Genomic DNA, 26532 nt, shown 5'->3' with positions numbered 1-26532 from the left:
GGGTGGCTCTGTCTGTCCCTTTCATTTACTACGGACACAACCAGTGATGCTGTGGGGGGATGAATATACAGATACTCCAAGCCCTTTGCAGGGACATAGTATTTCTTTTCTGCTTTCTTAGATGTTGGCGGAATAGATGAGGGGGTTTGCCGCACCGATCTGGCTATCTTGAGTACCCCTGGGTGGATGGGCAATGCAATTTTCTCCAGTGTGGTGGCTGCGATGACACTGAAGAGGTGTCTGCCTCTTCAGCGACCTCCTCAATTTGCAAGCCCAAATTCTCTGCCACCAGTTTAAGTAGGGCCTGGTGCTCCTTAAAACCATCCGGGGGACTGCTGGTGTGGGAGGGTCCGGCCACTGCCTTGTCCGGGGACGACAATGACGATTGAGTGGCCTGAAGGATGGTGTCATCCCCTTCTTTGTCAGGGGAGGGCTCCCTCGGCGCCAGAGTACAGGGAGCGGCTTCCGCCTCCATCGTGGTGCCGTGCTCCAATTGCGGCACCAGTGGCACCTTGGCCGGCTTGTCCGATGTGGCCTGGGAGTACTGGACCGGCATCACCGGCACCTCCCATGGATTCCAGTACTGCCAGTGGGGAAGCCCTGGCCCCTGCTGCGTCGGCACCACAGCCGGTGCCGCCTCAGTCTCCCGTGTCGGAGGGGAGTCGCCCCGCCTCGCCGATGGGCTGAAGTCATGGTCCGAACTTGACCACTGCCCCTCCGGTGACCATGGCAGGGCCATCGAGGCCTGAGTTTGCCTACTGACCCTGGTAGGCGAACGACGGGGCGTAGTGCCGCCTGCCGGAGCGGTACCAGGGTGAGCGTGACCGATGCTGAGATCCCGAGCGAGCCCTCCAGGATGGGGACCGACGAGGAGGAGATCTTCTGAGAGAGGGTGTTCAGCATCTAGGCAACCTATGGCCAGACGGTCGTCGCTAACGGTGGTACAGGGAGCGGCACCATGAGTCCTGAATCTCCCACCTAGTAGGAGGGGATCTTGACTGAGATCTTGGCCGGCTGGCCGGCGAGCTAGGGTGCGACGCCAGGTCCCAAGGTCGCAGTGAGGGGGACTTGCGTCTGCGATCCAGCAACTTGGGGTGTTCTGCCAGTCTATGCTGCAACACCCCGATGGCCTTCCCCTTCGGTGCCGCAAGCAGAGCCATCTTGGTCACGTGGCGTGGCACCTGAGGAGTCGTTCGGCCTTGCTCCTTGGCCGCCAAGACTGCTTTGGGCACTGCGGGCCCCATCACAGGCTGGGAACCTGGGGTTGGGGGAGGGTCCTTGGTGGGGCTGGGGGGTCCGACCTCTGTGGTACCCCCATGACTCCCATAACAGGTGCATGGCCTGACAGAGGTCCTTTGCCCGATGCTCCTCTCTTCTTTGGTGCCGAGGGGCTTAGTTTCTTCAGTTTCTTCTTTGGCACAGGTGACATGGAGCAGTGCCGGGCCAAGTCAGGTGCCGGTGGCGCGCTGCACGCCAAGGCCGAAGTGCTGGGTGTAGGTGCCGCAGTGGAGGGTTCTGACGCCAGGAGAAGAGCAGCCTCCAACAACAATGCCCACAAGTGGATCTCTCACTCTTTCTGAGTCCGCGGGCAAAAGTTCTTACAGATGCGGCACCTGTCCTTGCGATGGCCTTCTCCCAGACACTTAAAACAGCTATCGTGTGGATCGCTGATCGGCATCGGCCTGCTGCATGACACACGTGGCTTAAAGCCGGGGTAGCGGGCTTGCTTCGCTCAGGGCAAAGTACCAGCAGGGGACAGTCTTAATTAAGTAACACTATCAACTAACTACCTATGAAACTATGTTCAACAACAACTAACGAGTCAATGAATAAACCACTAATGTTCTTGCGAAGCAAGACAAGGCGCTCCAACCAACCATCACAGGCTATACAAAGGAACTGAAGGGGCGCAGGGCCGGCAGTGCCTGATATACCACTGCATGGGAGTGCCACTCCAGCGGGAACCACAGCCGGCCCTACGGATACCACTAAGGCAAAAATCTCCGACAACTATGCATGTGAGCGCAGGCACACCTAAAATGGAATCGACATGAGCAAGCACTCGAAGAAGAATTAAAGAATACATATCAATATTTCCCCTTATGTCAAATGGTCAATCCTTGGGAAAACGGTCATAACCAGGGCCTTCACCACCAACTTGTATTATCTAAACCTAAAGCTGTATTATTCTTTTAACGAACAGCCAGATCCTCAGCCCTGTTCTGGTAGCCCAAAGTCACCCTACAGCCAGTTTATTCAGCCCCTTGAGGATTCCATCTGCATTAGGGGAGCCTCAGGATATATGATAACTCCTGCACCACTCTCTCAGCCCCTGGTACAGAGGTTGTGAGAGAGTAACAAGGGGCATAGCTAGAGTATACCTACTCCCAGTGATCCCTGGCTTGTGCACCTGGACTTTTCCAACTTGTGCCAGCGTAGATCAGCCTAGAAACTTAAAGCCACCTTTTTTTCCTTCCCTGACGTCCATTCTTGTGCCAAGCATAAGTCAAACAAACCTGTAAATATTCCTAAAGATTACTTGACATGGCCCTAAGGGGGCAGAAACATGGAATCTCTTCCCTGACTTCCTAGTAGGATTTAATGCTGAAATGCATATAATGAATCAATAAGTAAAGTTTAATGGAGTGCTACAGGCAAAATTTCTGTTTTAGTGTCACTTATTTGCTTAATGTTATTTCACAATATAATTTTTTAAAATTTAAAACATAGTAAGAGCTTGATGTTTGTATGTACTCAGAGTGTCTTGAGATCTGGAGATGAAAAGTGCTACATACAATTAATACAAAAGTGCTATTACAACTGCTATAACACTTTACATATCACCTTGCTCAAGGGGGTCTCAAAGAAGACAAACATTACTGCTGTGTTACTAATATGGAAACCGAGGCACAAAGAGCGAGTTACCCAAGAGTAGAATTTTCCAACAAAACAAGCTTTTGTCAGAAAATGTCAATTCGTCTTGCAGATATGTATCAGGTTTGATGAACCTTCGATGAACCACAAGCAGAGTTCCAATGGTGTTTCCTGCCAGCTTGCCTGGTTGACTGCTAGGAAGCCCAGAATTCTAGGGTTCGTGGCTCCAGGGCAGCCGCACCATGAGGTTTGCCCTGGGCTGGGGATGCCAGGGGTTCCAGACTCCTGGGCTCTCCAGGCTGCTCAACTCTCACAGTATAGGGAACCAGCAGCCCCAAGAGTCAGGCAACCTAGGGGACCAGCTGGCCTGGTAGTCCAGAAGCCCTGGGCAGTTTGCAGGGTAGAGCTTCCCTGGACCAGACCCCAGAAGCCCTGTCAGTTTGTCACCAACTGCCAAGAAGTTTCACTTTTCATAAGAACGGCCGTACTGGGTCAGACAAAAGGTCCATCTAGCCCAGTATCCTGTCTACCGACAGTGACCAATGCCAGGTGCCCCAGAGGGAGTGAACCTAACAGGTAATGATCAAGTGATCTCTCTCCTGCCATCCATCTCCACCCTCTGACAAACAGAGGTTAAGGACACCATTCCTTACACATCCTGGCTAATAGCCATTAATGGACTTAACCTCCATGAATTTATCCAGTTCTCTCTTAAATGCTGTTATAGTCCTAGCCTTCACAACCTCCTCAGGCAAGGAGTTCCACAGGTTGACTGTGTGCTGTGTGAAGAAGAACTTCCTTTTATTTGTTTTAAACCTGCTGCCCATTAATTTAATTTGGTGGTCCCTAGTTCTTGTATTATGGGAAAAAGTAAATAACTTTTCCTTATCTACTTTCTCCACATCACTCATGATTTTATATACCTCTATCATATCCCTCCTTAGTCTCCTCTTTTCCAAGCTGAAAAGTCATAGCCTCTTTAATCTCTCCTCATATGGGACCCGTTCCAAACCCCTAATCACTTTAGTTGCCCTTCTCTGAACCTTTTCTAGTGCCAGTAAATCTTTTTTGAAATGAGGAGACCACATCTGTACGCAGTATTCAAGATGTGGGCATACCATCGATTTATATAAGGGCAATAAGATATTCTCCGTCTTATTCTCTATCCCCTTTTTAATGATTCCTAACATCCTGTTTGCTTTTTTGACAGCCTCTGCACACTGCATGGACGTCTTCAGAGAACTATCCACGATGACTCCAAGATCTTTTTCCTGATCTGCTGTAGCTAAATTAGCCCCCATCATATTATATGTATAGTTGGGGTTATTTTTTCCAAATGTGCATTACTTTACATTTATCCACATTAAATTTCATTTGCCATTTTGTTGCCCAATCACTTAGGTTTGTGAGATCTTTTTGAAGTTCTTCACAGTCTGCTTTGGTCTTAACTATCTTGAGCAGTTTAGTATCATCTGCAAACTTTGCCACCTCACTTTTTACCCCTTTCTCCAGATCATTTATGAATAAGTTGAATAGGATTGGTCCTAGGACAGACCCTTGGGGAACACCACTAGTTACTCCTCTCCATTCTGAGAATTTACCATTTATTCCTACCCTTTGCTCCCTGTCTTTTAATCAGTTCTCAATCCATGATATTCTATGATTCTATTTTTTTCAACTAATTTGTCCGGTACTGATGTCAGACTTACCGGTCTGTAATTGCCGGGATCACCTCTAGAGCCCTTTTTAAATATTGGCATTACATTAGCTATCTTCCAGTCATTGGGTACAGAAGCCGATTTAAAGGACAGGTTACAAACCCTAGTTAATAGTTCCGCAACTTCACATTTGAATTCTTTCAGAACTCTTGGGTGAATGCCATCTGGACCCGGTGACTTGTCAATGTTAAGTTTATCAATTAATTCCAAAACCTGCTCTAGTGACACTTCAATCTGTGACAGTTCCTCAGATTTGTCACCTACAAAAGCCAGCGCAGGTTTGGGAATCTCCCTAACATCCTCAGCCGTGAAGACTGAAGCAAAGAATTCATTTAGTTTCTCCGCAATGACTTTATCGTCTTTAAGTGCTCCTTTTGTATCTCGATCATCCACGGGCCCCACTGGTTGTTTAGCAGGCTTCCTGCTTCTGATGTACTTAAAAAACCATTTTGTTATTACCGTTTGAGTTTTTGGTTAGCCATTCTTCAAACTCCTCTTTGGCTTTTCTTATTACATTTTTACACTTAATTTGGCAGTGTTTATGCTCCTTTCTATTTACACCTCACTAGGATTTGACTTCCACTTTTTAAAAGATGCCTTTTTATCTCTCACTGCTTCTTTTACATGTTTGTTAAGCCACGGTGGCTCTTTTTTAGTTCTTTTACTGTTTCTTAATTTGGGGTATATGTTTAAGTTGGGCCTCTTATTATGGTGTCTTTAAAAAGCGTCCATGCAGCTTGCAGGGATTTCACTTTAGTCACTGTACCTTTTAATTTCTGTTTAACTGTTTCTGTTTTCCTATTCAGTGGTGGGCAGTAGTGAAAATGGAAAGAATTATACCAATTTCAGATAGCAGCTGTTGTGGCACAGGGAGCATACTTCCTAAACACCACGTGTCAGTGCTTCCAAAATGGAATTTTTCCAGAACTTCCATTTTGGAGGAAATTTTGAAAAAAATCTGGGTTTGTCCTGATTCAGAACAAATGCACATTTCAAAATGTCAAAATTTCCTCTGGCAGAAATTCTGAGTTTCACCCACTCTACCCAAGAGCAGAGTCAGCAGCAGAGCTGAAATCAGAATGTACATCTTGACTCATACTCCAAGCAACAAAGAAAGGGGTGACGGAAGAGATATTGAGTCAGACTATGTCTTCACTAGAAACACTGCAGGAGCACCATTGCACTGTAGCACTTCAGCGTAGAGCCTCACTAGAGTGATGGGAGAGGTTCTCCCATTGCTGTAGTTAATCCAGCTCCCCAAGAGGTGTCTACACCAGGGGTTAGGTTGGGTTTACTATGTCACTCAGAGGTGAGGATTTTTCACACCCCTGAGTGAAATAGCTGGGTCAACTTTACTTTTTAGTGTTGACCTGACCTCAGTCACAAAATCCCAGCAGGTCATTCTGACATAGCATCTCTTGTTTATGTTGCAATATTGTATCAATGTGTGATAACAGCCACAAAACTGCAAACATCTGCCTGTAATGTCAGCCATAGCACCTCAATTAGTGCATGTCTGCTCGTCTCCAGTAAATAGCGAATGGCTCTGCAGGCCTTCACTTTGAATACCATTGCTATACATCTCCTAACTCACGCACACACTGCATTTCAATCACATACATCTGGTACCACCATCATTTTCTGAGTGACGATGTTATCCAATATGAAGGAAAAAGCCACTTGGTCGTCATCGTCCAGGAGAGGATTAATTGCTTTCTCTAAACGAGCCAGTTTATCTTCCTTCTGAAATGAATTTAAAGGATGTTAATAGCTGATCCTCCATCAGTAACTATTCATCATCAAAACACCCTCCACCTTTAAGAGGCAGGCACATATCCACCTGTTTATGAAGATACTCCCCAATAACTGTGTGGTAACCCACCTTGACAACTTACGATAGCTAGAGGAGCAGAGAAGTGTCTTTCTCAAAGAACAGAACCCAGTGTAAAATTGTTTGGTGATCCAATAACAGTAAAAATGCATATAAATAGCCAGAAAAGGAAGAAAGACAACCCACCTGCCCCACTCATTCTTCTGTCTGCACTTCCAAAACCTCTCTGCCCTCAAAACCCCTCAACCCTCATGCCACTCCCTCCCTCTCCATTCTTACAAGAACCAATTACAAGACTTGCCTCTTTTAGTTTTTCATCACAGAGGTCCAGCATGGACTGAGATATCTGGGTCAGTGAGTGTTTTGGCCCTGCAAATACACAGCAAGTACAGTGATGCACTTTTGCGTCTGTGGAAGATTTCAGGACTGGTGGGAGGATGAAGCTCACCATCCCCATGGCACACAAAGGAAAACTCTGATCACAGAACACCTGTGAGCATTATGAGGTAACACCCTAGGAATCTCTCTTTACTCATTACTTGCATTACTAATTATATTTCTATCATGGTTTGAAACATGTCCCCAGTCACATACTATAATGATTCTCTCCTACGGCATACACAGTTACTAGAGTTTATTATGGACAGTGGTTTACTTACTATTGTGAGTGTTGTGTCTACATATTCACACTTGTGGGATACACCCTAGAGTGCCATTGAACTTTGGGAACCTCCTAGAAAAGCAGTGTCCATTGGGAACCCATAAGCACCCCCTGGACTGCACCGAACCTTTGGAGCAGAGGCCATGGAGTCCCCATTTCCTTCTGTTAAAGCCCAGTCATGAGAGCAGAACTCTGAGGAAGGGAAGGTGGGCAGGAATTGTGAATATGCAGAAGCAACACTCTCCAAGAACCAGTTACTGAAAAGCAGAGTCCTATGTATGTCATGATTCCACAAGTGTGAAATTTGCCACAAAAACCGCAACTTGCCACAGAATTGCATTCCAAAATTTCAGCTTCAATTTAAAAAAGAAACAAAAAAAAGTTACCTACCTTTCTTAACTGTTGTTCTTTGAGATGTGTTGCTCATGTCCATTCCAATTAGGGGGGGTGCGCGCCGCGTTCACAGTACGTGGAAGGTTTTTCCCCTAGCAGTACCCGTTGGGTTGGCTCAGGCGCCCCCTGGAGTCGTGCCTCCATAGCACCGTATATAGGGCTCTGCCAACCCGCCACCACTTCAGTTCCTTCTTGCTGGCCATGCTCTGACACAGCGGGAGGCAGGTGGTTCTTGGAATGGACATGAGCAACACATCTCGAAGAACAGCAGTTACAAAAGTTAGGTAACTGTTTTTTCTGCTTCGAGTGCTTGCTCATGTCAATTCCAATTAGGTGACTACCAAGCAGGAACTCAGAGGCAAGGTCAGAGCTCAAGGGTTTGCTGATTGAAGCACCGCTCTGCCAAAGGCTGCATCATCTCTAGCCTGCTCAGTAATGGCATAATGTGAGGTAAAGGTGTGGAATGAGGACCACGTCGCAGCCCTGCAAATTTCCTGGGTCGGAACCTGGGCGAGGAATGCCGCTGAAGATGCCTGTGCCCTTGTGGAGTGCGCTGTCAGCACAGGGACAGGTACTTTCGCCAGGTCATAGCACATTCGGATGCATGTTGTAATACATAACAAAATTATTTGAGAAGAGACTGGGAGCACTTTCATTCTGTCTGCTACTGCGATGAATAGTTGAGCAGATTTTCAAAATGGCTTTGTCCCTTCGATATAGAAAGCTAATGCCCGGCGAACTTTCAAGGAGTGGAGTTTTTGTTCCCGGCTGTTTGCGTGCAGCTTGGGGTAGAAAACTATCCTGATTAACATGAAACTGAGAGACAACTTTCGGGAGGAAGGCCGGGTGCGGCCAAAGCTGAACCTTGTCCTTATAAAACACTGTGTAAGGAGGCTCAGACGTTAGCGCCCTAAGTTCGGATGCTGTCCTGGCAGAGGTTATTGCTACACGGAATGCTACCTTCCATGAGAGATAGAGCAGACAACATGTCGCAAGTGGGTCAAAGTGGGGTCCCAGTAGTTTGGAAAGAACCAGGTTAAGGTCCCAGGCTGGGATTGGCTACCATATTTGAGGGTATAACCTGTCAAGCCCTTTAAGAAAGCATCCAACTATTGGGTTAGTGAAGACTGACTGGCCCGCAAATGGCAGCCAAGTGGACTTTTACTGATGACACAGAAAGCCCTTGCTGCTTTAGATGTAGAAGGTAGTCCAAGATAAAGGGTATTGTCAAGTGCGTAGGAGACGTGTTTTTGCAATGACCAAATTGTGAATCCTTTCCATTTGGCTAGGTAAGTGACCCTAGTGGACGGTTTCCTACTTCCAAGGAGGACTTCCCTAACTGGATCAGAGCAAGCCAGCTCTGTTGGGTTTAGCCATGGAGTTTCCAAGCCATGACGTGGAGAGATTCGAGGTTGGGGTGCTGAAGGCAGCTGTGGTCCAGAGTCATCAGGTCCGGGAGCTGCGGTAAGGTGATTGGGGTTTCCACTGACATCTCCAGAAGAGATGTGTACCAGTGCTGACGTGGCCACGCTGGAGCTATCAATATCACCAAGGCTTTGTCCCTCTGAACTTTGAGTAGCACCTTGTGTTCGAGTGGGATGGATGGAAACGTGTAAAGGAGGTGGTCCTTCCAGGGAAGAAGGAACGCATCTGCAATCAAGCCCCAGTCTGTTTATATAAAACATCGCTGTTGTATTGTCTGTCATGACTGACACACATCTCCCCTCCAAGTGAGCTTGGAAGGTCTGGCATGCCAGATGGACTGCCATGCCAGACAGACTGCCTTCAGCTCTTTGACATTGATGTGAAGTGAAGTGAGAGCTCCACTTGGGACTAAAGGCCCTGAGTCCTGAGCTCCCCTAGATGCGCTCCCCAACCCATTGCTGACACGTCCGTAACCAGTGACAGGGATGGCTGAGGTTTGGAGTAGGGAATAACCACACAAACCACTTGCAGGCTGAGCCACCATAGGAGAGACTCAAGAACCGGTTGGGAAAGAGTGACTACCTGGTTTAGACTGCCCCAGTTTGGTCGATACACCGAGGCTAGCCACACCTGAAGAGCTTGGAGTCTCAGTCTGACATGCTGTACTATGTAAGTACAGGCAGCCATGGGGCCCAGGAGCTTTAGGCAATTCCTTGCTGTGGTAGTAGGGAATTGTCAGAGACCTTGTATGTTGTTGCAACAGGTCTGAAAACGCGACTCTGGTAGAAATGCTCTCGCCTGTTTTGAGTCCGGTGCCAGGAGCTTGGGGACCGGTGCTGCTCCCCTGCCTCTCCGCTGCCTGAGGGTAGCGGTGACCAGTGCCGAGGGGATCGCGACCGACATAGTACCATCGCTGGCTTGCCTCGGGACGGCACCGATGGTCTCGGGGGTGCCGCTGCTTTTGAGCTCGGTGCCCTGTCTTGCCTAGGTGGAGAAGGCAGCACTGTGAATGTGATAAGTTCTCTCACCACCTCAAAGGTCTCCGGCGTGGAGGGCAACTCCAGCGCAACAGTCCTTTTGATGCAATTCCCCCAAACACTTCAAGCGGGAAGTGTGGGGGTCACTCCTGGGCATAGGCCTGATACAAGCTGCACAAGGTTTAAACCCCGGGGACTGAGGCATGCCCCAGTACCGTGGGGAAACACAATGAGGGGTACCCCCAGAACAATTCCCTACTGGAATTCTAACTATATACTGACTGACTGACTACTAACTACTAATTTAACTATTTACAGGAGAAAAGTCTGAAGACTACTAGGGAGAAAGGCTTGCCGAAGCAAGAGAGAACAAGCATTCTGGCTAACCATCACAGGAGGTAAGAAGGAACTGAAGTGGCAGCGGGTTGGCAGGACCCTATATATGGCGCCATGGAGGCACTATTCCAGGGGGCACCTGAGCCAAACCGACGGGTACTGCTAGGGGAAAAACCTTCCGGCTACTGTGCACGCGGCGCACACACCCCCGACTGGAATTGACATGAGCAAGCACTCGAAGAACAACCCATTATTCTAGCCCTCATGTTTGTGAAGAAAACACGGAAAACCAACTGAGCAAAGACGGTGATTCCTTTGTGAATGAAGTGGCTACAGATTTTCCAGACTACTGCAGAATCCAGGGAGGTCTACCAGAGTTTAAGTCCTGCTTGCCGCTGAATACATGAGGCCTGGAATATGGCAAGGCTTAGCACTTATATAGTGCCTAATATTTTTAAAGAATATTTGTCAGATAAAAAGCTGTGTTAACAGGAGTCACAATAGGGCTGCCTCACAGTGGTTCAGTGAATCAGTACTTTTACCCAGCAACTGCATGTTGCTCTATAAAATCTAAAGATTGATTCATTTTCCAAAAATAGGTTTCTGGCTGGGACGAAAACCTTGAAAACACCAACCAAATGTAAATCACTATAGTGATGTTTGCCTGAAGCCAGCCCACACTACAAAGTTTTGTCAGCATACTTACATCGGCAGGGTGTGAAAGAACCACACCCTTGACTAACATAGCTCTGCCAAAAAAAAAACCCATGCAAACACAGCTATCCTGGCAAAAGTCCTTTTGCTTGTATAAACTCTACTGGGGGGTCTAAGTCTCCACTGGGGGGTTCTGCTGGCATAGCTGTATCAGCAAAGCCTTTGGCTATGTCTACATTACAGACCTTACAGCGGCACAGCTGCACCACTTCAGCTGTGCCACTGTATGGTCTCCCGGGTAAGCTGCTCTTTGCCAGCAGGAGAGAGCTCTCGCGTCAGCATAATTAAACCATCCCCAAATGACTGGCATTAGCTACATCGGCAGTAGAGTCTATCCTGCTGACATAGCGCGGTCTACACCAGCACTTTTGCCGATGCAACTTATGTCGGTCAGAAAGGTGTTTTTTTTCCACACCCCTGACCGACAAAAGGTTTACTGACAAAAGTGGTAGTCTAGACAAAGCCTTTGAAACGAAGGCTACTCCTCAGTCTGCAGAATATGAAGTAATAGCCCTGAAAGGTATGAATTGCCGCAATTCACTTCAAGGAATGTGTAGACTCTGAAGCATAATATGGCAATGTAAATAGTAACATTGGTAAGTATCTCACTGCTGATCAAAGTTTGAAAGAAAAGAGAAGGATGATCATATCGTAATCTATCAAGAATGACTCATTTTGGCTTCACCTGTGGACAGAGCTCGGGTTATGGCCAGAAATTAACAGGGTACCTCTACCCGCAAATCTGACCTCCTGTTGATAAAGCCTTCATTACTTCCTAACTGCCCAAGCCTCTTATTTTGTTTTGTATAGACAGATTTTAGAGTTCACCCCTTCTAAATTTATAACAAGCTGACTAATTTATTGTCCTCCTGATATCTTTGAAGAAGTCTGTTATATTCATCTTATCCATTTTGACAGCATTAACTTTGCTGCTTTCATCTTTTCCCTGCAGAGTATGAGAGTTTTCCCCCTCCCATGCCACCAGATTCCATACACAAGGCATATGCACAATTCCCATTACCGTGCAACACAGCTCACCAGATGAAAAACTGAACCTCAGTGTTTTAGGGAGCTTCCTACCATTGTACGTTGCACTGTTCTTGACAATCAGCTCCAGGTGTTCACGGAACTCTTCCCGGGAAGGATATAGACGTTTACGGACATTTTCACGCAAGGTCTGTAGGTCCATAGGCCGTGTAATGATTTTGTAATAGTCTTTCACGACCTTTGCATTAACAGGTGTGTGAAATGGGTATGTCTGAGGAATACAAAAAAGAATGGGCATTCAGTCCCATCAACCTCCACAAGCAGAATAGCCAGCAGATCAGAGGCCCTTTAGGGTATGTCTACATGGTATTTTGGAGTGAACCTCCCAGTCCGGTCGATAGATTTGGGGTATCGGGGCTCATGCTAGCACTCTAAAAATAGCTGCATAGACAACACTTTGAAGTTCAGGTCGGGCTCAAGCTTGGGCTTTGACGTCTACCCCCTCCCTAGACTTCAGAGCCCAACCTGCAACTTCCAAGCGCTGTCTGCACAGCTATTTTTAGAGAACTAGTGCGAGCCCCACTACCCCAAGTCTATCAACCCGGACTGGGAGGCTTGCTCCAAAACGCTGTGTAGACATACCTACTAAGCTACACATGCTGAAGACCACCTGTATGTGACTATGGTATTTTGTTTCTCTCCACAGAATTTACTATTCTATTATGACTTTGCCACCACTCTGAGGAAGAAGCGTCCCACAAGGACTTCAATGGGAGTTACTGGGTGTTCAGCACTTTTGAAAGTACGTTTATTTTCACAGGAGCCTAAATAAGAAACTTAACTTTAGACTCCTATTTTTGTAAATCTTGGCTAATATTTTAAAATCAATTCCAACTCTACCTAAAACCAGAAACAAGTCGATATTCAATAGCTCTCTCCAAAATCCCACATATAATACAATTATAAACCTGTATAAATTGCTGCACAATTGTCCTTTTTGTATCCGCTCTATAGTTGTGCTCCAGAGATTCTAAACTTTTATTTTAAAAAAAATTCACTAATCCTTACCGTTGCAAAGATAATCTTCAAAGTCTGAAATAAATGTAAGCCAATACAATGATGTCTATGAGTCTGGTGACAGCTTTGAAAGTGTAGGTCAGAATGCAAGAGCCTATTAGTGGGGTGTTGAGTCTGAAGCTTAACGATGACACGTCAACATTGTGAATTATTTCACTGCTGATCATTTAAAAAGAAACATGAAGCTAATTTACTTACTAATTGTTGGATTAGTAACAAATAATGGGGTGGGAATGAAAAATTCAACCCTTCTCCCCGCACTGATCCTCTCCCCCCTTTACTGCTCAGATGACAGGAGGGAAATGAAAGCAGAGATGTATCATCTCCCCAGTGCCAAAAAGGCTTAACTGCTTTCCCTGATTCCAAGAGCCGCAGTTATCATATTACCTAGACATCTATGAGTCAGTTACTCTTACTGAAAACAACCTGCAGCACAATAAACTGAAGAATTGAGGGCAATATTCAAGGGATGCAAGTCTGATTGGACTGGACTAAGGAGGCAGTGACAGGGAGAGCGCTTACGGGGACAGTGTTGCATAATTCTGGGGTCTCAGATTCAGCCACATAACTCAATCTATCAGCCTACTCAGGACACAGAACTTTGATCATACGGCCTAAACTTACATTGGGAAGATCCCTCATATCGTTGATAATGCTCTCTAGAATCGATGACAAAGTTACCATAGGGTCCGTTCGTCGCCGATGGATGGACTTGTGAGGCCGCTGAAGAAATCAGATAGAAGTAGGAAGTTAAGGCACTTCCAAAACACAAAATATAAATCTAAACAAGTTCTCTGCAGGTTTAGTTTATTAATTCTATGGGTGGATATGCAGATAAATGCCTCATGTGCTGTACTATGGATGGCCAAAAGCAGTGCAAGGACTGAACAGGATGGACAATGGGTAAGGCTGCGAGTCTGTCACGGATTCCGTGACTTTCCATGACCTCTGTGACTTCTGCAGCGGCCGGTGATGGCTCAGGAGCTACCCAAGCCAGGCAGCCCCTGGGCCAGCTTCAGCAGCTTGGGAGGGTGCGGGGCTGGGGGGGCTCACTTACCTCAGGGTGGGGGGCTCTCTGGCTCCCACTGGCATGGCCCTGCAGCTTCTAGGTGGAGGGGTCAGGGGGCTCCACATGCTGCCTGCACCTGCAAGCCCCGTGTGCCGCTGCCTGTGCCCCACCCCCTGAGCACCCACAGACCCCCCTCCCCCTTAGAGAACCCATGGCCCCCCACCCAAGTTTTAGTGAGCGTATATAGTAAAAAAGTCATGGACAGGTTACAGGCCGTGAATTTTTGTTTACTGCCCATGATCTGTCCATGACTTTTACTAAAAATACCCATGACTAAAACGTAGCCTTAACAATTGGACATGAAGAGACTAAAAATTGATCCAATGACATCTACACTCACATTCAAGTAATCGCAGTGAACTGTGGTCCCAACTCGCCGCTTTTTCTTTGGAGGAAGCTGCTGTTTAGGGAACTTCAAGACCAGCGATTTCCTGCGAACCTCATCTGCACTAGAGAAAAGAAATAGACCTCTTATTTCCTTTGCATCTCTTACCAACAAATCTGTTTGCACCTCAAAATCAGCATGGATCCTGTCTGGTACAATACCAAGCTCAATTAGGATTTAAATACTACATTATCAACAATATATCTAAAACCCAGCCACTTTACTCCTGTCTCTACTGCACCTGTGATGTGTATGTATCTTGCATCAGCCCACAGACTGCCCTTCTCATCACCCATCCCTGCACCTCCAGTCCTGCCCTCACCTCTCAATCAGTTGCTTTCCGAGGACAATTTTGGTCCCCTCCACTTTGATAAGCTCTTCATTGTCATTGTGAATGACTGTCTTTTCCAGCTCTTCCTCCTGCTCCTCTGTCATGGCAACAGGGTTGGAGGGTGGGGCATTCGTTTGATAGTAGAGGGGACAGAATTTATTAGTTCTCATGTGTCCAATTGCACCACAGGCCCCACATTTTAACTGCAGAAAAGATAAACAAGGTGAACAATTAAAATTTATTCAGAGTTTAAGGCCAGATGGAAACTATAGATCATCTAGTCTGACCTCTCACATATCACAAGCCATTAAATTTCACCCAGTTATCCGTTTTAAGCCCTGTATAATTTGTGCTTGGTTAAAGTATCAGTTCCAGAAAGGCATCTAGTCTTAATTTGAAGTCAAAGACAGAGAATCCACCATTTGATTTAGAGATAAGATAATTACCAATTTACCAGTAAGATAGCAGCTTCTTACTGGCCTGATATTCTAGCTCCACATAACATATAAAGGAAATAATTAGTGCTGTTGATTAATCACAGTTAACTCATGAGATTAACTCAAAAAATTAATCATGATTAATCACACTGTTAAGCAATAGAATACCAATTGAAATGTATTAAATATTTCTGGATTTTTTTTACGTTTTCAAATATATTGATTTCTATTACAACACAGAATACAAAGTGTACAGTGCTCACTTTATATTATTTTTTATTACAAATATTTGCACTGTAAAAATGATAAACAAAAGAAATAGTATTTTTCAATTCACCTCAGACAAGTACTGTAGTGCAATCTCTATCGTTAGAGTGTAATTTACAAATGTAGAATTTTTTTTGTTACATAACTGCACTCAAAAACAAAACAATGTAAAACTTTAGCGCCTACAAGTCTACTCAGTCCTACTTCTTGTTTAGCCAATTGCTAAGACAAACAAGTTTGTTTACATTTATGGGAGATAATGCTGCCTGTTTCTTATTTACATCACCAGAAAGTGAGAACAAGCATTTGCATGGCACTTTTGTAGCTGGCTTTGCAAGGTAGTTACATGCCAGATATGCTAAACATTCATATGTCCCTTCATGCTTTGGCCACCATTCCAGAGGACATGCTTCCATGCTGATGATGCTTGTTAAAAAACAAAAAAAAAGATGTGTTAATTAAATTTATGACTGAACTCCTTGGGGAGTTCTGTTTTACCCAAATTCTGCCATATATTTCATGTTATGGCAGTCTCGGATGATGACCCAGCACATCTTGTTTGTTTTAAGAATACTTACCACAGATTTGATAAAACGCAAAGAAGGTACCAATGTGAGATCTCTAAAAATAGCTACAGCACTCAACCCAAGCTTTAAGAATCTGAAGTGCTGTCCAAAATCTGAGAGGGACAAGGTGTGGAGCATGCTTTCAGAAGTCTTAAAAGAGCAACACTCAGATGTACAGAACCCGAACCACCGAAAAAGAAAATCAATGTTCTGCTGGTGGCATCTGATTCAGATGATGAAAATGAACATGCGTCAGTCCACTCTGCTTTGGATCGTTATCAAGCAGAACATGTAATCAGCATGGACGCATGTCCCCTGGAATGATGGTTGAAGCATGAAGGGACATATGAATCTTTAGCGCATCTGGCATGTAAATATCTTGCAACACCAGCTACAACAGTGCCATGCAAATGCCTCTTCTCACTTTCAGGTGACATTGTAAACAAGAAGCAGGCAGCATTATCTCCTGCAAATTGTAACCAAACTTATTTGTCTGAGCGATTGGCTGAAGTAGGGCTGAGTAGACTTGTAGGCTCTAAAGTTTTACATTGTTTTATTTTTGAGTGCAGTTATGTAACAACAAAAATCTACATTTTTAAGTTCAACTTTCATGATAAAGAGATTGCACTACTGTACTTGTATTAGGTGAACTGAAAAACGCTATTTCTTTTGTTTTTTACAGTGCAAATATTTGTAATCAAATATAAATATAAAGTGAGCACTGTACACTTTGTATTCTGTGTTGTAATTGAAATCAATATATTTTAAAATGTAGAAAACATCCAAAAATATTTAAATAAATGGTATTCTATTATTAACAGCACGATTAATCGTGCAATTAATCGCGATTAATTTTTTTAATCGCTTGACAGACAGAAATTGCTTGTGTCATGGTAAGAGTCATTAGCACTTATCTGGAAGTACTGGAGCTGGGATATTCTGGACCATGTTATAGAGCAAACCTAAGCATGGAGTGTGTGACTTATACTTGATATTAAGACCCTGGAAACAGCACCTATGTTGTCATATCCTATCCCATAGTTTTCTCCTCTTTCTTCTATCCAAATGAGGTGGTTTGCTAGGACACTGTATTCCATTGCCTTTTCTCCCTTGGATTGCTTTGTTTTACTTGATGCTTAGTTACCTTCAGATCTGGCCGCTCCTTCATTTTCTTGGGTTTTTTCTCTGGTGGGCCCTTGAGTTTTTCTTTTTCCTGGTTCCGTTTGAGCCGCCTTAGCTGCTCCTGGATCCTACGCCGCTCCTTCCGCATCTCCTCCCGGTGCTGCTCATCAAAGAGGGCAAATTTTCGTCTGGAACACAAAGGTTTTAAACTAGGTCTACAAGTGGCCAAGCATCCTTCTGCCAGCCCAGTTTTCCTGGAACTTGAACACCCACAGTAGGATTCCTCCCAGAGGAGCAAGAGTGGTGGAACAGCAGAGCCTTATCCCCAAACCTTCATGAAAAGCACTAGTATTTTTGTTTAAACACTTCCTCCCATGAACAGGATTTATCTAGTTTCACTGATGGGAGCAGTGATCCCTACACAAGTCAGCATGCAGAGGGTGGATGGGCAGTAGAACAAGATCTCTTTCCCAACGCAGCAATTGTGAGCACGTCAGCAACACTCCCAGGCATGGCCAGTCCTGGAGTGAAGGAGACACTTGAGATTCTGACTGGTTGACCCACATGGCACTGGTCACAGACTATCTGGACAACTCAGTCTATTTTTTAGATACACTGTAGATTTACTAAACTAGAAGGTACGAAATATTTTTTAAATTCCTATGTTAAAAGAATATTAGGATTACAAAATCGAGCATTCAGATTGCCCGTGCAACCTTAATTCAGCCTTTTTATGCAGATGCATTATGATACAGCCTTTAATTACATGATCACATGCTATTTTTTCCACAGGCCCCTGCCTCATTCAGTGCACAAGATAAATGATGCTCTCAGAATGGGTAGCTATTAAATATGTTTCGTTATCCTTATCATGCAATGACCTCAGACCTCATTTGCCACACACCATCCAACCCCTACACTGAGTACAGAATTATTAATTTCCTCATGGATTTTTCTATTGTGTTCATCATTGTAAATTTTCAAGTGCTTCATAAACATTAATGAATTTATTTTCATAACACCCTTCTGAGCTGAGAGGAGGAGATTATCCCTATTTTCCAGATTGGAAACTGAGGCACAAAGAGATTAAGGTCAAAACTGTCAGAAGTGTCCACTAATTCAGGGTGCCCAATTTGAAATGCTTAGTGCCCAATTTTTCAGAGTATTTAAATTTTTTTATGTTCAAAGCACATCAAGTTTTGTTGCAACTGAGCACACAGAACTTTTGCAAATGAGGCCCCCCGTGTCTCAAGTTAGGCACACATAAAATGAGATACACAGTGGCCACACTGTGAAAAGTTTGTGGCAGAGGTAGGGATAGAACCCAGTTCTCCACGGTGGTATTCCCCTGCCTTAACCACAAGACCATTCTTTCTCTTCCTGCAATCCCCTGCCTCATTCACTATACACTTCTCAATTTCTGCTTTAAGTGAGGTAAGGATCCTATGGACAATGGTCTCATTTACTACATAACCCTGATTCATGCCCTTAGTACAGTCCATCCTGTGCACAAAATAGTACGTGATCACGTAACTAAAGACCATCATAAAGGATATATATGAGGCAGTCAGTTTAAGGTTCCATAATGATCCCCACATAAGTCTTAGCAGGGCTGAAAACTTTAGATCTACAGCACTGTCCTCTGTCACTTGAGCTAAAAGAGTAACTAGTAGCAGCAGTAAGCTATTATCCTCCATGTGGACCAGTCACTAGATGGGGAGAGACAAACTTTGCCAGTGGCTTTTATAGCTTTTTGCTAGTCAGCAGAGAAACATAGGGACTCAGAAATTTTGGGTTCTGTTCCAGGTTCTGGTGAGGGGTGTTCTCTAGTTGTTTCAGACTCTTTCTGCCTATCCCTGTTGCTCCTACCCCCTCTGCAGCTAAAATGAGCTACTGTAGGGGAAATCCTACCCAATCCCTGTGGCACTGGACTAGCGCATGCTAAGTGTAAATAGAATTTTTGGAGAATTTATTTACCAGCCTCTGACAAACCTCTGAACATATGCAAATAGCATTTTCAGAGGCTTACAATGCAGCTGGAATTTTGCTGGTATTTCACAGAGACAACAAAAAAGGCAGCCGTATAACCTGAGGGCAACCCCTTGCCAACGTTCAAGTTCATGCACCAAAGTATAAAGGTGCTAGAGCTTCTCAAATAAATGGTTATAATAATTTACACTGGCAAAACATTTCCATTTGCTGAAGTGGCCGAACCATCTTTGTTTAAACTTTCCAAAAAATTCAGCCAGAGACTGAATGAAAATTTTCAGCCCAAATGATTAAAGTTTGGCAGAGTTATAAAGCGATTGAAAACAAGGTCTTACAATGGAAAGAGTTAGGCAACCTTAACTGTAAGTGCGGCTGCTGTCTTCACCTACAATAATCCCAGACATCAGCACTGCTGAGGAAATTCAACCACATTAAAAGACAACACATTTTAAACATAGAGGGAAATAATGTGTACTTGGACAATTGCATTATTGAAGATTTTCACCTCTCTCGAGTATTAGGTACTGGACAAAGCCAGAGACTGCTCCACAGGCCATGAGGAACATACCTCTTCCTGCCATGCAGCAGGCATAAGAGCCATCCCACCTGCGGCCAAAAGAGTGCATTCTCAATTCAGTTATACTGGATTCAGTATTTTTCAGCAGTAATTCCCCACAGCCAGGAACTGCATATGCCAACACTCTACATAACTGATGCCAGAAGGAAATGAAAAGTCTTCTAAGGCCTTACATGAACTCTTCATCCTTGGTGGTCCGTATTCGGCTGTAGGCATCAATGACAGAGGGCTTACGAACTGTCTCACACCGCACATACTCTTTCCCATCCTCGTCTCGAAATGTGCGATAGATTTTGAGGCGACGGCCAGTGGCAGAGGAATTGAGACTGGTTACAGAGGCAGTGTCATCATCTTTGTGAGAGCCTGCTGAGATGCCTGAAGCTGATGCTACAAAAGAGATTATTTTAATGGTTTCCAAAACAGTTCATGCTCTAGAAATTTTACATTCCCTTTGTCCTGAGAGATCATGAGACACCAATACCAGAGAACAGGGACAAACCTGTTTGCTTGAGAATCTAAAATACCATCTCTAGAATCTAGGATGCAGATGTAAGGCATGCAGATACCATGGTATGAGCAGAAAGATAAGATGAGAAGTTAGAAAGATTTATCTAGGCAGGTTCTTTTATTGGTGCTCATCAACGCAGTATCAGCGTCAACAAGGATTTCACATATTAACTGGGAAAAGTTAAACCGTGGCACTCAAGTGTTATATAAATATCTAGGTCATACACATGTAGCTTCTGTCATTTCTTCCATTGCAATTTCAGCCTAGATATCTGCACTATGTATCTGCCCTGGACAGAAGGAAGAAAGATCAGACAGAGGAACCCAAGATTCAGCAGTAATGCTATCAATTACTGAAAGGCAAGAATAAACAATATGAGTACTTGATCCTTAAAAGCACATCTCATAACATGCAATCCATAACCCTGAAAGAAAGGAAAACAACTGGGTTAGCCATGCCCACACATCCTCCTGCAAGCAGAGTTCTGGAACAAGTTCTCCTGTAAAACAGTGTTTTGTTCTAGCCTGCAAATTTTGACTTTACAAAACAGACCCCAACAGTCCAGAGGCCCCTTTCCTTCATTATCTGGTGGGGCTGGCTTTTGTTTATAGTCAATGGCTTTAGTTAAGCTGTCCTTGTGAATTCTCTCCACTCTGAAAGGAGATGTGGTTACAAACCTCTTTACAGAATTTCCCAGCAGAGCTGTTTCCATCAGGTCTTGTAGGAATGGGTAACTCAATAGCCCTCCCTTTTTTCATTTCTCTCAGGCTCCAAGTTGCCATTGACCTAGTTGAGTGTTTCCTGATCCCATGTGGAGTTCTGCCTGCCCTGATTGCTGCTACTACCTATTTAAACACTGTTGCCTTAGAGGCTCTGTTATCTTCTTTACAAATGGCATATATAAACACATAACCCATGTGACTTTCTGAAGGCTCAGTTCTGTGCAAGTAGAAATCCAAGACACTTCTGACATCCAGCCTGATTGAGACCTTCTGTCAGCCAAAGGAAAAGTTGGTAATGTCCTCGTGGTTAAATGTCCCCTCTGTCAAAGTACTTTTTTCTAGTCTGAGTTTCCTGCCCACAGTGGCAATACCACATTACAGATCAATTCACTACCAATTCAATAGTGATCAATTTTTATCAGAATAAGATGTAACAACAATGATGGTCTGAACACCTGGGCATTGCTGGAAGTTGTTTTTGTGGAGGTGAGATGTTTTACCGGCATGGTAAGGACATATCACAATACTGTAGTGTAGACAAGCCCTAGGTGTAGATGTACTCCAAATTACACTCTTCTCTGCTGAGGCACTACAGGATAGCTGCCCAAGTTTTTCCAGAATAAATTGCTACAACACAGTGTGGTAGATTTGGACACACAAACATGACTAACGCCTAGAATGTGTTGTGAAAATCTGTTGCACATTTACAACTGTGGTGTAACCAGATGAGGGTGTCACAAATTGTTAAAATAACATCGTACTAATTATAAAGTAAATAAAGCCCTAGAGCAGTGGTTTTCAACCTTTTTTCATTTGCTGATCCCTAAAAATTTTCAAATAGAGGTGTGGACCCCTCTGGAAATCTTAGACATATTCTGTGGGCCCCTAGAGGTCCACAGCCGATAGGTTGAAAACCACTGCCGTAGAAAAAAGTCTGCAAACCTCTCTCAAGAGTAAAGGAATTCTGAGCAGAAAGCAGCACTTAACATCCTAAACAAATCAGCCCAAACTTGATAGCTTTATAACAGAACTATAAAATCAGCAGGCAAAGGGAACACAGTAGATATTAATCTTCACGCCTTAAGCTAATCCATCTATGTGCTTGGGGGTAGAAAGACAATACCACCCTCCACCTCCTTCGAATAAGCACATCATCAATGCATAATTATGAGGATTATGCACCTTTCTCTGAAGCAACAGTTCAGACAGGACACTGAGCTACACAAAGCACTGGTCTGGTCGAATAAAGCAACTCCTAGGTACTCCAAGATTTTTTTCCACACCATCACCACATCTCCTGCCCCCTGCACCCCACTTATTGCAATCACTCACACAATCCTTTTTTGTCTCTCCTGTCCTTTTTGCTCCTTTCCTTGTCATTGCCACTGTCTTCTCCCAGAAGCATCCTCTGCAGCTCCTTCCGCTCCTGTTCTTCTCTCTCCCGAGACAGCTGTGAGCTGGTTTTCTTGTTCTGTAACATATTCTCAATATTCTTTCCCATCTCCTCGAAGTCACTGTCCTCAGCTGAGCTGCTGTCTGTGTCTGTTGATAAGATCTCAGTTGATTCTAAAACTCTGAAACAGGAGACAGCTTCAAAGTCAGTTATCTTACAAACCACAAGTACCTCACCATCTACCCCCACCCTCCATGCATAAATGAAAGGACAAAAGTGACAGCAGTAGGTATGAAACCAGCCCTCCCAAACATTAGCCTGGAATGTACACATACCCCTCAAACTGTTAATCAACTCTCCTGCTTCAGCCATCCTGCAGCTTCTGCTCCCAAAAGGATCCCAAACTCAATGCCCCTCCTCGCATTCAATTGTCCTTCTCTCCATAGTGATAGTCCACTTATCTGCCTACCCTGCTGGCTCTCAGACCAACATTCTGGTTGAAGAACCTGGGGCTGGTCTACACTGAAAAGTTACATCGGCATAACTACATTTCTCCGGGCTATAAAAAATCCACACCCCCAAGAGACGCAGTTAAGCCGACCTAACCCCCAGGTGTAGTTAGAGCTAGGTTGATGGAAGAGGTCTTCTATAGCTACCGCCTCTTAGAGAGGTGGATTACCTACAGCAAAGGGAGAACCCCTCCTGTTGCTGCGGTATGTGTCTACACTGAAGTGCTGCTGCAGCCGTGCTGCTGTAGCGTTTTAAATGTAGATATAAATGTTATGAGCTATAGTAACACAGAGAAGGGTGTGGAGCCAGTAGTTGCTACCAATAGACAGGGGTAAGAAGCTAGCAAACTGTGGCCGTAGAAACAGAGCTCTGTGGAATATCATACCACACCTGTCAGGGTATGGTGCCAGACTTCCATTCCTAATCTTTCCTAAAAGGTCTGCAACCAAGAGAACACCAAAACCATCCCGATATTTTCTATAAACATTCCCACAAAGCCCTCATCCTCAGTGCTCTATTAATGTGGCTCAGCTGGACAAATCAACATGAATCCCACTATGCTCTGCAGCTCACAGGCATTCAAAGTCCGTAAGGCCCATAAGCAGAGCAAAAGACTCTAGACTCCTGTCTGGGGAACGGACAGGAGGCTGTAAATACCTGATAAGAACTTACTTATTCTGCAAGTCGAAGATGCGCTGACACTCCTCTTTATATCTCTCCTGATGTTCTGCCACTGAGAACCGAGACCCACGTGCAAATTTACTCATAGGCCCCTCCCCTGAGCGAGCCTGCTCTGTAGACATTGTGCGCACCACATCAATCACTTCCCAACGGGAAAGCTTCTTAATCTGAGAAACAAGACACACACTAGAAAAGGCTTCAGGAGACAGATAGTTCAGGGAGGAGGATCCGTAGTCAGAAAGGCTAGAGTTAAAAGTGAGCCCTCTCCATAAGCCACTCTGGATCCATCCAACAAAGTTTCCCATGGACAGGGCTCCATACTGTGCAGCTCCTGTATCAAGCTCACCTCTTCTTCAGGAACACCAAATTTACGTAGAAGCTGTTTGGCATTTTTGAGAGACAGACGCCGGAGATCAGCATCCGTCCCTGTCACGGTCTTCTTCACTGGCTGTGGCTCCTTGTCATCCTGTTCAGAGAAAGACATAGCTTCTGAATGTCACCACACACATTAACCTTTTCTGTATTCTCATTCCCTCTGTCTGACATCCTCTCAAACCGCCCCTCCCACCCCATCTTTATTCCACTTCTTCAGACTTATCCCTCTTGCCCCACGCCAGCCTTGGGAACATATCTACCTTCTGCTGGGTTGGTTTGTTTGGGATCTTCACATAAGAGAATCCTTCTCCACAACCTGTAGGATCTGCCACACCAGTCACTTCCAGAAGACACTTCCCCTTCATAGCAGCAATGAAGGCTCGTGTGGTATTCCAAGGAGCTGTGCGCACCTGCCATAAAGGAGAGGAATAGGCCATCACACTTCTGTCACTCTCACCAGGGAGAGATTTCCACCCATTCTGTTTTTGGCCCCACCAAAATTTCAAGCAAATTAAACAGTTTTTACTAATGTTCTCAAGTTTAATTTACTGACAGCCCAGAGTTTTTAATGGACATAAACTGAGTAAACCATAAACACACACATGATCTGTCCTCATTCAGAGGAAACATTTATGTTCAAACAGCTTTAAAAATACAGTGAAATAAATATAGACATCTGCATTCCCTGATGTGCTGAGCCCTCCTGACCTGTGCTGTCACCTTAGCTCTCTCCTCTCCCAGGCACCTCTGCTCATGCTAGCACTAGCTGATGCCTCATGGACCCCTGCTGTACCATCAGATTGCATTACTATATTTTTATTAGATCTAAGTTTATAGTCTGTCAAATTGAACCGCTTAGGGTCTGCAGCAATCTCCTTCGAGAATGGGACACGGATCACCACAGTCCACTCACTACTTAGACTCCCTCTTTATCTTGGATATTTCTAAGACTTCCATCATCTTGGTAACGAAACACTAAACAACAATTAAAGGGAGCAATGACAAAGTCCACAGAGTGGTCTATTCTCCATTTCACCATTCTCCAGGTTCTCCTCCACTTCTTTTCATGGTGCTTTTCTTCTTGTCTTTCTAACTCCCAACTCAAATCCCCACCGTGGATTGGTCAATGAAGAGATGCTGACAAGGCTCTTCCCCCTACGCCTGAGAGTCTGACCATAGGCCTATCTACCAGCAGCATCACTGTAGAGTGAGCACAGTTGCTTTGGTGGGAGCTGGGTGGATAGGCGGTCTCAGATAATACAGTCCTAGCTATTACAACTAGTCAGTGAAATTCAGAGCACTACTGTAATGTGTTCAGGCCATGCTTTGCTGTTATATTAGCTGTAGTTTTGGCATAGATTTTACCTTCAGCCCCAGGACACTTAGCACATAATAGGCTAGTGGGGGGTAGGCTTATATCCCAGTTTGCCACAACTAACTATTTGTACAGACAAGCCCTTGCACTGAGTCCATTTTGCAGCAAGGGGTGGATTCCTCAGAAAAAAGGGGGGGGAGAGGAGTGGAAATCATGATTATACAATCCACAACCAAAAGAAAATGTGTTCTCCATTTAAAAAAAGATTTATTTTATTTATTTGCTACCAGACTAGTTTACAGGCCATCATATGTCTAACCCTTTCCCTGCTCTGCCCTGACAGTACCTCATCATCAATCTTCATCTGGAAGTCCTCTTCATTCTCTTCCTCTGGGGCAAAGAACGATTTTTCCCCATAACCTGCATCCTGTAGAGAAACAGAAGAAAAAAAAAAATCAAACTCCCAAATTATAAAAAGGACCCATGAGAAAAGGAAAAAACAGAGTACTATGAGACTGACAGTCTCCAACAGAGAACAGACCAAGTGTAGTATACAGAACACACTGTGGGGAGAGACCCACCAGGAGATTAACAAAGCTGAAACAGGTATCAGCATTTGGACTAGGATTACCATATTTCAGGTTCCCTAAAAGAGGATACTGCCGGGGGGGTAGCAGGTGGGGAGTCAGAGGAGGGGAGCTGAAGAAGGGGAGGGGTATTTGAGGGGGTGCTGGAGGGGTGCGTGTACAGGCCCAACAAGAAAAATGACAGAACACCACTGGCCATCACATACAGCCCCCAGCTAAAACCTCTCCAGCGTATTATCAACGATCTACAACCTATCCTGGAAAACGATCCCTCACTCTCACAGACCTTGGGAGGCAGGCCAGTCCTCGCTTACAGACAACCCCTCAACCTGAAGCAAATACTCACCAGCAACTACACACCACACCACAGAAACACCAAGCCAGGAACCAATCCCTGTAGCAAACCTCGTTGCCTACTCTGTCCCCATATCTACTCTAGCGACACCATCAGAGGACCCAACCACATCAGCCACACCATCAGGGGCTCATTCACCAGCACGTCTAATAGTGTTATATATGCCATCATGTGCCAGCAATGCCCCTCTGCCATGTACATCGGCCAAACCGGACAGTCCCTACGTAAAAGAATAAATGGACACAAATCGGACATCAGGAATGGTAACATAAAAAAGCCAGTAGGACAACACTTCAATCTCCCTGGACATTCTATAACAGATTTAAAAGTAACTATTCTTGAACAAAAAA

The 26532-nt window shown here is 44.8% G+C and overlaps 1 protein-coding gene across 2 annotated transcripts in view; it reads right to left on the bottom strand.

Annotated features, from left to right (window-relative positions):
• The window catches only part of TAF1 (TATA-box binding protein associated factor 1), a 102863-nt gene that overhangs the window by 23954 nt on the left and 52377 nt on the right, over nucleotides 1-26532 (bottom strand). For both annotated transcript variants that reach the window (XM_024199230.1, XM_024199231.1), the window contains exons 19-31: nucleotides 25587-25667; nucleotides 24186-24335; nucleotides 23897-24016; nucleotides 23542-23717; nucleotides 22299-22540; nucleotides 19910-20123; nucleotides 17193-17358; nucleotides 14770-14981; nucleotides 14403-14511; nucleotides 13618-13716; nucleotides 12010-12187; nucleotides 6725-6792; nucleotides 6213-6335 (exon numbers count right to left, since the gene is read on the bottom strand). In XM_024199230.1, coding sequence (XP_024054998.1) covers nucleotides 6213-6335; nucleotides 6725-6792; nucleotides 12010-12187; nucleotides 13618-13716; nucleotides 14403-14511; nucleotides 14770-14981; nucleotides 17193-17358; nucleotides 19910-20123; nucleotides 22299-22540; nucleotides 23542-23717; nucleotides 23897-24016; nucleotides 24186-24335; nucleotides 25587-25667 — 1938 coding nt within the window. The remainder of the gene's footprint in view (nucleotides 1-6212; nucleotides 6336-6724; nucleotides 6793-12009; nucleotides 12188-13617; nucleotides 13717-14402; nucleotides 14512-14769; nucleotides 14982-17192; nucleotides 17359-19909; nucleotides 20124-22298; nucleotides 22541-23541; nucleotides 23718-23896; nucleotides 24017-24185; nucleotides 24336-25586; nucleotides 25668-26532) is intronic.

The sequence above is a fragment of the Terrapene carolina genome, unplaced genomic scaffold, assembly GCF_002925995.2.
Source record: "Terrapene carolina triunguis isolate 2854851 unplaced genomic scaffold, T_m_triunguis-2.0 Scaffold605, whole genome shotgun sequence".
NCBI classification, from domain to species: domain Eukaryota; kingdom Metazoa; phylum Chordata; order Testudines; family Emydidae; genus Terrapene; species Terrapene triunguis.
The sequence above is the reverse complement of the archived record's forward strand: the minus strand, read 5'-3'. Positions and strand labels throughout refer to the sequence as shown.